Source organism: Crinia signifera, chromosome 6 (genome assembly GCF_055691185.1).
Source record: "Crinia signifera chromosome 6, ASM5569118v1, whole genome shotgun sequence".
In the NCBI taxonomy this organism is placed as follows: Eukaryota; Metazoa; Chordata; class Amphibia; order Anura; family Myobatrachidae; genus Crinia; species Crinia signifera.
The window spans coordinates 2,364,142-2,376,998 of NC_139222.1; the positions used below are offsets into that span (position 1 = coordinate 2,364,142).

Sequence of the window (12,857 nt, forward strand, 5' to 3'; positions counted from 1 at the left end):
CACCATTCATTCCACCAAAATCTGTGCTGCAAAATCCAAAAATCACTCCTTCCCTTCTGAGTCCTGCCATGCGCCCAACTGGTATTTTTTGGTCACATGTGAGGCATTGCCGTACTCGGGAGAAATTGGGGCACAGACTTTGGGGTGCTTTGTCTCCTTCATTCCTTGTGAAAATGAAAAATTTTGAGCCAGAACTGCATTTTTGTGTAAAAAAATGTAATTTTTCATTTTCACTGCCCAGTTGTATCAAAATTGGTGAAACCCCTGGGGGTTTGAAATGTACACTATACCCCTAGATGAATTCCCTGAGGGGTGTACTTTGCAAAATGGGGTGACTTGTGGGGGGGTTCCACTGTATTGGTGCAACATAGCACCCACCATTCATTCCACCAAAATCTGTGCTGCAAAATCCAAAAAACACTCCTTCCCTTCTGAGTCCTGACATGCACCCAACTGGTATTTTTTGGTCACATGTGAGGCATTGCCGTACTCGGGAGAAATTGGGGCACAGATTTTGGGGTGCTTTGTCTCCTTCATTCCTTGTGAAAATGAAAAATTTTGAGCCAGAACTGCATGTTTGTGTAAAAAAATGTAATTTTCCATTTTCACATCCCAGTTGTACCAAAATTGGTGAAACCCCTGGGGGTTTGAAATGTACACTATACCCCTAGATGAATTCCCTGAGGGGTGTAGATTGCAAAATGGGGTGACTTGTGGGGGAGGTTCCTAACTTTTAGCACTTATGGTGCCTAGAAACCTACATGGTGCCTAAAAAAAAATCTCATAAAAAGGAGGCTCCAAAATCAAGTAGGTGCTCCTTCTATTATGAAGCCTGTGGTTTGGTCAACATGCACACTAGGGCCACATATAGGATATTTTTGAAAACAAAAGAATTGGGGGAATCAATTTTTAGTCACATTTCTCTAGTAAAATCTACTGTATTCGTTAGAAAAATGTATTAAAATTGAAACTCTGCAAAAAAAAAGAAATTTTGAAATTTCACCTACACTTTGTTTTAATTCCTGTGAAACACCTAAAGGGTTAACAAACTTCCAAAATGCTGTTTTGAATACTGTGAGGGGTGCAGTTTTTGAAATGGCATCATTTATGGGGGTGTCTCACATACAAGTCCCTCAAAGTCACATCAGAACTGAACTGGTCCCTAAAAAAATCAGTGTTTGAAATTTTCTTGAAAATTTGAGAATTTGCTATTCATATTGTAAGCCTCCTAGTGTCCAAAAAAATTAAAAGGAAGTTGAAATAATGATGGAAACATAAAGTAGACATATGGTCTATGTTAGTTATTAACTATTTTGAGTGGTATGATTATTTGTCTCACAAGCAGAAAATTTAACATTTTGCATATTGCTAAATTTTCCATTTTTTCACGATATTTTGGTATTTTTCACAAAAAAACACAGACTGTATCGACCCAAATTTACCACTAACTTGAAGTACAATGTGTCATGAGAAAACAATCTCAAAATCACTAGGATAAGTAAAAGCAAAAAAAAGTTATCCCCACTTAAGTGAGACATGTCAGATTTGAAAAAAAGGGCTCTGTCAGGAAGGCACAAACTGGCTCTGTCATGAAGGGGTTAAAGATATAAAGCAACCTAAGCACCTGCCCCCCAGAGGGATCTGGAAATAATATCTATATAAGTCTGCGACTATATTTAGCAGCTTTATTTGGCTAATTCATATTTTCCCTTGAATGGGGTAATATGGAGAGATTGAGGAATTAGACTTTAGGTGTACTTTCACAGCAGTATACCTTGAATACACCCACTCCAACTGACATCAGACCAAATCCAGCACTTGCAACAAATTGTTGCAATTCTCCTCTGCAAATACAATAGGACACATTATGTTCTTACAAGTTGCAAATAACTCCCAGGCTATGAAGCCATTTACTAATAGGGAGCATATTTGAACACAACAATTTACAAACCACGGTCAAAGCAACTTCACAATAAGGAACAGTCATTGAGACTAATCAAAAAGGTTTATTACTGCTCGCCACCTTCTTTTAAACACCATATTGTCTTTGTTGCGTCCTCATATCACTTTATGTTAAATGTGTTTTATATTTCGCAGTCTTCTTAATAAATATTCAATAAAAGTTCAATTTTAAACAATTAGGTGCACCACGTTAAGGACATACTTTTTTCTCCTCTTGTTTGCTTCTAATCTTTGTCCAGTGGTTGCACACCCTCATAAAATATAGACCAATAATATTTGTCATATTCAAATAGAGGGTCCTAACTGTCTCAATTCCGTGTCCTGTGCGATTGGCACACCAACCTCTGTTTCTCGGAACCAGGTAAGTAGCAGTATCAGCAGGGCACGTGGAGATGGTATCGCTGGTAACACTGGGTAGCCAGGAGCCTTGGGAACTTCTCTGACACAGGAGTACACTCAGGGAATAGATGGAAGCAATTGTTCAAGGCAAGAAAGTTAGGCCCAAGGCCTGATCTATATCCCCCTTGCCTGTTCGTGATTGGCTGTAAGCCGCAGCATCAATCAGAATCAGGTCAGTGTACACCTTGGTTTTGTTTACAGGTGTACAGGTCAGAGTTCAAACCAGCGGTCAGCGTGATTGGCTTACACAGTAGCTGGTCACAGGTGTCATAGCGGCGCCCATACTGCATGGGCCTGGTGTGAAACTGGCAAGGGGCATTGCCAACTGCCCACAGGGACACAGGGGGCACAAGGGACATCACACCATGACCCACCACCAGAGGCAGCACAGGCATTGGACCTGCAGTGCAGGGCGGACCAGTGTGAAGGTAGGGGACGCGGTCACAAACGGGGCTGCGCACCGCGGTTTGTGACACCGCAACAGGGAATTTATAGAAGAGTCATTGCCGCAACAGCGACGGTCCGGGCCTAGAAGTCTTTCCTTATTTCCTTCATGAAGGAGGTCAGGGAGTGATGTCTGTGATGTCTTCTGCTGCTTTAGCATGGCCAGTTCTCGCAGATACGCCTCTGCATCTTTAGGGGTGGAAAAATCTTTGAAATTGGTGCCATCATAAATACGTAACTTGGCGGGATACATAAGGCCAAATCTTCGACCCTCGTTAGCCAGTTTGGAGCAAATAGGTGAGAAGGCTTTTCTCATTTTGGATAACTCCGCAGAGTAGTCCTGAAATACATGTAGTTTATGTCCTTCCCAGACAAGGTCTTTGATCTTCCTGGAAGATGACCAAATTTCCACCTTGTGGAGGTAGTTCATACATTTGAACAGGGTAACTCTGGGACGTGGTCTGGAGGAGGTGGGTGGGGGGCCTACTCTGTGCACCCTTTCTACCACCATATCTTGACACGCTGACTCTATCTGCAGTAATGAGGGTAGGGTATTACGGACAAAGTTGGCCAGTGCTGGCCCTTTAATAGACTAAGGGAGCCCCACCAATCTGATGTTATGTCTACGCGACCTGTTCTCCAGGTCCTCCACTCCTGTGTGATGTCAATTACAGCTTTGTTAAGCAGAGGTGCCATGGCAACGTTAATGGCCTCCACAACCTGCCTATATGTTACTGGGGCCTCTGACCCCTGACTCACGTAGCTCCTGGGTTGGGTGTCCCCTCCTGCGGCTTTTTTCTATGCAGGGAGTTCTCTCTCCCCCTTGTCCGCCGGCACCATGTCCTCCGCCAGTTGCTGGGGTGCATAGTGTGCTGGAGGTCTCTGCTGGTTCAGGTATCGGTCCATCTGTGCAGCGGGTGTGGGTGGCGATGCAGGGGGGGTTGTGCCGGTAAAAGAGGCTCCAGGAGCTGAGTAAAAGTGCCCAAATGTGAGGTGGGGAACGGAGCTGAGGGACAGAGCTACTACATCAAGCCGGAACCAGAGGTCCTACCACTTATTCTCCTTAACAATATTTTAATAGGGGAAGAGTAGTTTCTAATGTAAGACCCTTAAATTGTTCATTAATACCATGGCGCAATTGTAGGGATCTAAAGAAACATTTCTGTGGGATATCAAATTCGTTCTGAAGCTGCGCAAATAATTTAAAATGTTCGCTGGTATACATCTGTTTATTCCTTTATATAACCATATATTATCATTATTATTACCGCTGCATTTATATATTATATAATACTAGTATAGCTTGGCGGATTAGTGGGGGGGGGGGCTATTTATTTTATCCCCGATAGTATTATATACAAGGGGGAATCTATCTGTCCTAATCTATCTTTTAAAAACGCTTGTAATGTATTATCAATGTTGTTAGAATCCCAGCCCCTTAGATGCACCAGCTGAGAGGCCATGTAGTCATTTCTGAGATTTGGGAGAGACAATCCCCCCATCTCTTCTGATTTACATAAGGTTTTTAACGCAACGCGAGCAGGGTTACCTTTCCATATAAAAGATGATCTTAATCGATTGATGTCTGTAAACAGTTTTTCGGGTACATACAGGGGAATTTTGCCACGCATACAGATATTTCAGTGGAATGATCATTTTATGCATATTCGCCCCATAACGGTTATTGGTAGCTTCTTACTATAAACGCCTCCGTTATTGGTTCCACAATCATTGCTATATATTCCTGTGCGTGAGGAGTCGCCCATATCTTAGATATTTCGGGGGAAATTTACTAAAGGAAATTTGTAAAAAAAATAGGTGTATTTGTTTCCAGAAATACACTTATTTTTGACATTTACTATCCCGAAAATACGGCAATTCGTATTCGTATTGATGTGCTATCAATACGAATCAGAACCCTTTGTTATCTATGCTGCCGCCAGGCAGCTCTCACCCCTGCTGTGGCCGGACTAGGACGGAAGGAGCACCCGACTGTATTCCCGCTGTCAATGGACACATGCCGCACTTGACACCTGGACGGGTGTAAGCAGCAGCGGCAGCGGACAGAGTGGGGGGATGGCAGGAACAGGTGCAGTGGGTACAGGTGACCGGCAGGGACAGGTGCAGTGGGTACAGGTGACCGGCAGGGACTGGTGCAGTGGGTACAGGGGAGGGTGACCGGCAGGGACAGGTGCAGTGGGTACAGGTGACCGACAGGGACTGGTGCAGTGGGTACAGGGGCGGGTGACCGGCAGGGACAGGTGCGGTTGGTACAGGTTCTGATGACCGGCAGGGACAGGTGCAGTGGGTGCAGGGATAGGTACGGTGGGTACAGGGGCGGTTGACTGGCAGGGACAGGTGCGGTGGGTGCTATAAGCACATGAATAAAAATAGCATGCCCCTCCTCAGAATAAAATTCCTGATTTTTTGACACCAAAATTAAAACAAAAAAACTTTTATTTTAATATAGAGAGTAGATATTCTGGAATATCGTCAGGGGTCAAATCCCACACACACAGCGCTCAAATATATACCACACCTCCCTTAGAGATAAAGAGCGTATCCTCTTCTCCGGATCTCCACCCATGCTTACATGAGAGCCTTTACCTGGTTCTCCAACCTATCCGGTAAAAGCCACTTCATACTCTACCCAGGGGACAATATCTGTCATGTTTTAATGTTTTTGTACAAATAAAAGGTGGTATTATACTATATTTTTCTCCTCTTCATTCTGGGAATTAAACACCCTTGATCTATGGGAGGAGAACACCCAATATTGTACTGATGAAAAGGATTCGGTGAATGTGAATACCCCCTCCCCACGTGTATAACGATTACGGAGAAGAGGATACGCTCTTTATCTCTAAGGGAGGTGTGGTATATATTTGAGCGCTGTGTGTGTGGGATTTGACCCCTGACGATATTCCAGAATATCTACTCTCTACATTTTCCATATATCGACAAGGGAAAGTCGACCTAAGGGGGCCAGGTCTCCGAACAGCTGCCACTTACCTAGACGACGTTGCGCATCCTTTGTTCTGAATTTGGGGATTTTTTTTTCTATTTCTTTTATTTTAATAGTTCACATTCCAGCTCTCCATGAAAAGATGGAGAATTGCTACACGGAGAGACGGCGAAAATCACTCAGAAAGACGTCGAGAAGTGCACATTGAATAGGGTTGCTCGTTTTTTGAGAGCAAAAGTCTCCGTCCAACGCGAGAAAAGCAGAAATTCGCCATAAAACACAGAGAATTTTCCTCATTGAATACTGCCCAGAGTCTCTAGCGATTTTATGTGTTGGCAATCTGATCAATTAAATCAGAACTGTAATTAAATTACAGTACTGTAGCTTTTAAACAGGTGCCCCAGGGTCATGGCCAAGGACAAAAATTCATAGGGGGCAATATTCATGCTAATTGCACATTTTTCAAAATATCATTACGTAACCTTCAATAATCCTCGGAGTAGTTGGCCACACAAGAAAGCAGAAGGAAGAAAAGAAATAAATAAATGAGGGGATTTTTATTTACCACAAACCGAAGGAAATACAATCTTGCTCTTGTTCACAACTACGTGTGTATTCACAGCCCAAGTTCGGTTCCTTTATAAGGATAAGTATAAGGAAGAAGCCTTCTAGGCCTGTGGATTCCTGGCTTTACTCGCGTTAGTTTATACGAACATGTCGGCAGTTGATCCACAGTAGCAACGATCCTTCAACCCCTATGGCTCAGCCTGTGTATCCGGAGCCTATCACACATGGAGGTGACTTTTATCACAATTGTTCCCCGTTATCTCTTTTTCCTTGTCTCCCACTTATAAGATATATAAATCTGACCAGTTCCTGCTCAGGGACAGCACACTCCGATATCACAGGCTTCAGCTCCTGATCGACGGCGGGTATTTTCCATGGTTCCTTCTATGGCAGAGCCGCTGCACATCCCGGCTTCAGGGCTGATTTATCCTCTGCGGTTGGTTATTTTGTTGGTAGGGGAATGGAGCTGCCCCCTCAGCTACCAGTGTCTGCTGGCGTCCTATGGGCACCGGGGTCTCGTGCTCTGCTAGGGGTTGCCAGTTCTTCAGCGCCGCCACCCGGTATCAATTCCCCACACAGGGAGGGGGGGGGGATCCATCTCTCCCCAGCCTGCGCACCATCCAGACACCACGCCATCTTCAGTGGCCGCCCAGATCCAAACTCCTCCAGCACGCTCAGAGCGTGTGCGTCCAGGGGAGAGCAGTCGCCCACCGATCACCTGATGGCAGGAAGCTCCATCCGCGCCGTCAACAGCCGGACCAGACCACACAAACCAGCGGCAAGCTCCCCACCCCCTCCGGTATAAACACACTGTACGTTACCTTGTAATTTGTTTTTTGTTTGCTATGTACGGCGCTGCGGCCACTTTGCGGCGCCTTATAAATAAACGTACTACTACTACTACTGCCTGGGGTCCCGTCAGTAAGAATCGGATCTTTAAACCAGGATCATTAGTAGCAGCTGCAGCACATTATGGCTACTCCATGCTGCACCAGGCCACGCCCCCCTACACTTGGTGATTTTTAGTAGACGAGTCTACACGTTATATATTTTTCCCCTCCACACATTCGAGTCTACGGTGGATTATCAACATCCCAAGATGAGTCACAAAAGTGGAGGTCTAAGTCTCACAAAAGAAACCTTTATAGGTTTGAAAAATCTACATCCTATCGTGGGTAGGGGGTATGCCCAAATGTAAAGAAACCTTGATATAATTATATACACACTGTATTTGGTACTCTGAGACATTTACCAAACAGCGCCTTACTGCTTCACTTTCACCTTATTATTCATTTACTATAAAAGTTTCTACGCACTTTAGGGGAAATTTAATAGGATGAGAGATTCAGAAAGTGAGAGATTTGGTAAGAAATCTCCAGGGTTTTTTTAAAGCGACAATCATTTACACTGCAAAGCCAGTTTGATTTTGCAGTGTAAATGATTGCCGCTTTAAAAAAACTGGAGATTTCTTACCAAATCTCTCACTTTCTGAATCTCTCATCCTATTACATTTTACCCTTTATATATATTCTCTTTACATATTCAAGCACAAGTTTCCATCATTCTGGTGAAAGAAGATCTTTGGATTCCATAACAGAAACCTTTACGAGCTTGCTACTCTCCTTCACTTACTGTGAGTTGGGTACGCCCATCGTTACAACTTCTTTCAACTTGACGTGAAGATTTTTTTTTTTTAACTTTCTTTATTATGAATTAACATTTTTATGTGTTTTTGCATATACAATGCACAACTGTTGGGGGATTCAACACACAAAGTGGAATTAACCACCCACAAGAGGATATCACTTCACTTCATTCCACATGAAAATGCCATTGATTTAAGTATTGATTGTTTTGCACCTTGAGATACGTTAATCCCATTTATTGTATTTATGTACTCATTTTTGTTTTTACTATTTATGAAAAGCGGACTTATATCTAAGTATATTTTAACCCTTAAATATAACGGCGAACACTGAAATAATCGCACGCCAACACAAGCTTTTGAAAATGATTGACAAGGCTTTACTTAAAGATAGCTTGATTACAGGCGTTTGCAAATGCAGACTAACACAAGGAGCATAAAGCTGATTTGCTGTAGAATTATTGTTTCAGTATCAGCCAATCAAAATGGAAACCCAACAGGGACAGTAATCAGCCAGACGCCTCATACATACTTATAGACCCCCTCCAGCCCCTTCTCTGTGTATTTGCCTCTTCTTCCTCAACTGCCTAGCCACCCATTCTCTATCTCCAATATTTATACCGTTATACACTTTCGTTCTTTAATTACTCATCTGCATCAAATGTTATTGACCAGCTTTGCTTTCAGTCACAATGCTGTCATTAATTCACCCATCATCCAACGTTCTGTTGCTGGGGAAGATTCAGTGGCAGGGCTCAGGGCCTCGGGGGTCTACGTATGTGCACCCCTGTTATCTAGTTGTGTCAACAAGATGTTCCAGACTGGCTGCCGGCTCTGGTCACTGTAACTTCAATACCACATTCCTAAGCTTATAAACAAAAAGACAACTTGTATAGAACATTCATCTCCTACAGTAAGATTTCAATGCTTACACCATTTTAAGATCATTTCTTCTTAGGCATTGTGAAACAAAATGGATTCTGAATAAGACAAATACCTGCGAATAAGCGCAAAGCCCTTACACGCACCCTAAGCGAGGGGCCTGTATAGAAAGCGAAGACTTCTGCAGTATTAGGACATAGAGGAAACAAATAGAATATAACAGATTTATTGACAAGTTGCTGGATAAATATGTACGTCGACAAATTTCTGTTTTATCAGTCACATTATTTAATATCGTGTCTATATATTTCCCCGCCATCATTAATTACAGCACAGCATTCAAAATGTTGCAAATGTTTTACAAAACCAGAAATGGCTCAATTACATCATAATGATATTATTAGGATAAGCACCAATCCCTAAAAGTGTAAAGAACATGTACAAAAAACAGTCACCAGAATAAAAAGGATATACAATCCATACACTCATCATTGAAAAAATATATAACTGGCTGAATACTTTCTAAATGCAATAGGTCAGATGATTCCAATAATGGTTATTCTCAGTATACTGACACATACATTGCAGTGCAGATTTATTTCCAAAGAAATTTTTTTAACAGTTCCTGAAAACATTGCATGAAATAAAGGGATTACAGAAGTTAAAGAACTCTTATTAGTTTACTCAGCTAATCTCAGATCACAACTAGACTTTTTGCTTAAGCTCGATAATTGAAGTGGTGATGAATTATTTGCTTTCAAAGGCTTGTTTCAAACTACTGGTACCGTAATGGGGTCTGCACTGACCCCAGAATATGCACGCACATAAAGAGGTGTAACTTCAAAGGGGAATCAAATACCTTGTGTATGTATCGGAGCCCACAGTGAATTGGCAGAGCGCCTGCTAGTCTGTGTGATGGCCGGTGGGTCAAGGTCAGACTTCCAAACATTCAAAATCAGTATTTACCATCAGAGCCCATCTCACAGTCCAGCAGCAGGTGCAACACCATTTGCTGCAGCACAGATTGAGTGGTACCAGGAGGGAGCCCTTCTGCCCCCCATAACAGATGGGGCAGGATGAAGGGCAGGCTCATATAACTATACAGGTGCTCTGCAGAGCTCAATTGGAAGATGGTCACAGTGAAAGGAGGGCCCTGCTTACAGGCTTGCACTCTATAGGGAAATATGAATGTGATACACAGGCACAGGTGATATCTTTTGCATAATGGTCACCAGATTGCAGTGTCCTGTGTGAGGTATGGTCATCTTCCTTATCTGGGACGGTGCTGTGCGGTATATTGATGATATACATATTTGGGAGGTTAGTGACAATGTGGTGTTCTTAGTGTACAGTGATGCTGACATCTTATTACATAAATTCCAGTCTTATATTGATGACATCCAGTCCAACTATATATGGATGGTAATGTAACTATAACAAGTTATATACAGCACAATCTCCATTATCTCCTGACGTTTAACAAGAGATTACCACTTTGTAAATTTTTTGCCAGATTATGAAGAAAGTGGTTTCTCGCCTGTGTGACACCTCCGATGTCTAACCAGATCTGATGAAGATGAAAAACATTTCTCACACTCAGCGCATGTAAATGGTTTCTCACCTGTGTGATATCTCTGATGTATAACGAGATATGATTTGCTTATAAAACTTTTCCCACATACAGAGCATGGAAATGGTTTCTCACCTGTGTGACTTCTCTGATGTATAACAAGACTTGAATTCCGTTTAAAACATTTCCCACACTCAGAACATGGAAATGGCCTCTCACCTGTGTGATTACTCTGGTGCGTAATAAGATGTGCTTTCTGTGTAAAACATTTCCCACACTCAGAACATTTAAATGGCTTCTCACCATTGTGACGTCTCTGATGTGTAACAAGATCGGATTTATATGTACAACATTTTCCACACTCAGAGCATGTTAATGGCTTGTCACATGTTTGACGTCTCTGATGCATAATAAGACGTGTTGTAGATGTAAAACATTTCCCACACACAGAACATGGATATGGTTTCTCGCCTGGCTTAGTTGGTTGTGGTGTGTTTTGTTGAACATCTATAGAGCCGTAATATACTTTATGTACTGTAAGAGCTGTAATAGGTGTAACAATAACTGGGTTATCAGCAGAACACTGGGCGTGATTAGAGGGATCACATGGTATATCTGCACTGGGAGGTACTGGGTGTATAATGGGGGTGTTGGGGTTTTGTCCTGGAGAACCGCGTGTGACATCTTCTATGTTACCATCTGGAGATAAGAGATGTCTGGCTGAGATATTCCTTCTGTTACATCCATCTGCTGGGAATATAATATAATAATATATGTCACTATTCACATTACAGCCATCAGCAGCACATAGTATAACACTAAGAGATATGATATACACCAGAGAGTGCGGGGAGGAGACTGGTCAGATCTCTGGGCTGGTAACACACAGTGACATGATGTGAGGGGGAGAGCAGGAGTATAATAGGGGCTGATGGCTCCTGATGTATGAGATACACCAGAGAGTGCGGGGAGGAGACTGGTCAGATCTCTGGGCTGGTAACATACAGTGACATGATGTGAGGGGGAGAGCAGGAGTATAATAGGGGCTGGTGGCTCCTGATGTATGACATACACCAGAGAGTGCAGGGAGGAGACTGGTCAGATCTCTGGGCTGGTAACACACAGTGACATGATGTGAGGGGAGAGCAGGAGTATAATAGGGGCTGATGGCTGCTGATGTATGAGATACACCAGAGAGTGCGGGGAGGAGACTGGTCAGATCTCTGGGCTAGTAACACACAGTGACATGATGTGAGGGGGAGAGCAGGATTATAATAGGGGCTGATGGCTCCTGATGTATGAGATACACCAGAGAGTGCGAGGAGGAGACTGGTCAGATCTCTGGGCTGGTAACACACTGACATGATGTGAGGGGAGAGCAGGAGTATAATAGGGGCTGATGGCTGCTGATGTATGAGATACACCAGAGAGTGCGTGGAGGAGACTGGTCAGATCTCTGGGCTGGTAACACACAGTGACATGATGTGAGGGGGAGAGCAGGAGTATAATAGGGGCTGATGGCTCCTGATGTATGAGATACACCAGAGAGTGCGGGGAGGAGACTGGTCAGATCTCTGGGCTGGTAACACACTGACATGATGTGAGGGGAGAGCAGGAGTATAATAGGGGCTGATGGCTGCTGATGTATGAGATACACCAGACAGTGCGGGGAGGAGACTGGTCAGATCTATGGGCTGGTAACACACAGTGACATGATGTGAGGGGGAGAGCAGGAGTAGAAAAGGGGCTGATGGCTCCTGATGTATGATATACACCAGAGTGTGGGAGGAGACTGGTCAGATCTCTGGGCTGGTAACACACAGTGACATGATGTGAGGGGGAGAGCAGGAGTATAATAGGTGCTGATGGCTCCTGATGTATGAGATACACCAGAGAGTGTGGGAAGAAGACTGGTCAGATCTCTGGGCTGGTAACACACAGTGACATGATGTGAGGGGGAGAGCAGGAGTAGAATAGGGGCTGATGGCTCCTGATGTATGAGATACACCAGAGAGTGTAGGGAGGAAACTGGTCAGATCTCTGGGCTGGTAACACACAGTGACATGATGTGAGGGGGAGAGCAGGAGTATAATGGGGCTGATGGCTGCTGATGTATGAGATACACCAGAGAGTGTAGGGAGGAAACTGGTCAGATCTCTGGGCTGGTAACACACAGTGACATGATGTGAGGGGGAGAGCAGGAGTATAATAGGGGCTGATGGCTCCTGATGTATGAGATACACCAGAGAGTGCGGGGAGGAGACTGGTCAGATCTCTGGGCTGGTAACACACAGTGACATGATGTGAGGGGGAGAGCAGGAGTATAATAGGGGCTGATGGCTCCTGATGTATGGGATACACCAGAGAGTGTGGGGAGAAGACTGGTCAGATCTCTGGGCTGGTAACACACAGTGACACGATGT

General features: G+C 43.8%; 4 protein-coding genes across 4 annotated transcripts in view; 1 reads left to right on the forward strand and 3 right to left on the reverse strand.

Moving 5' to 3' along the window:
* LOC146009797 (uncharacterized) overlaps window positions 1-12,857 on the reverse strand; it is a 928,908-nt gene that overhangs the window by 564,052 nt on the left and 351,999 nt on the right. The gene's annotated exons all lie outside the window — the stretch shown is intronic.
* LOC146009834 (uncharacterized) overlaps window positions 1-12,857 on the reverse strand; it is a 547,900-nt gene that overhangs the window by 431,034 nt on the left and 104,009 nt on the right. The window lies entirely within an intron of this gene.
* The window catches only part of LOC146009794 (uncharacterized), a 381,786-nt gene that overhangs the window by 113,809 nt on the left and 255,120 nt on the right, over window positions 1-12,857 (forward strand). The gene's annotated exons all lie outside the window — the stretch shown is intronic.
* Window positions 9,208-12,857, reverse strand: part of LOC146009796 (uncharacterized) — a 562,226-nt gene continuing 558,576 nt past the window's right edge. The window contains exon 6 of the mRNA XM_083150263.1: window positions 9,208-11,184. Coding sequence (XP_083006389.1) covers window positions 10,379-11,184 — 806 coding nt within the window. The 3' untranslated portion in view covers window positions 9,208-10,378. The remainder of the gene's footprint in view (window positions 11,185-12,857) is intronic.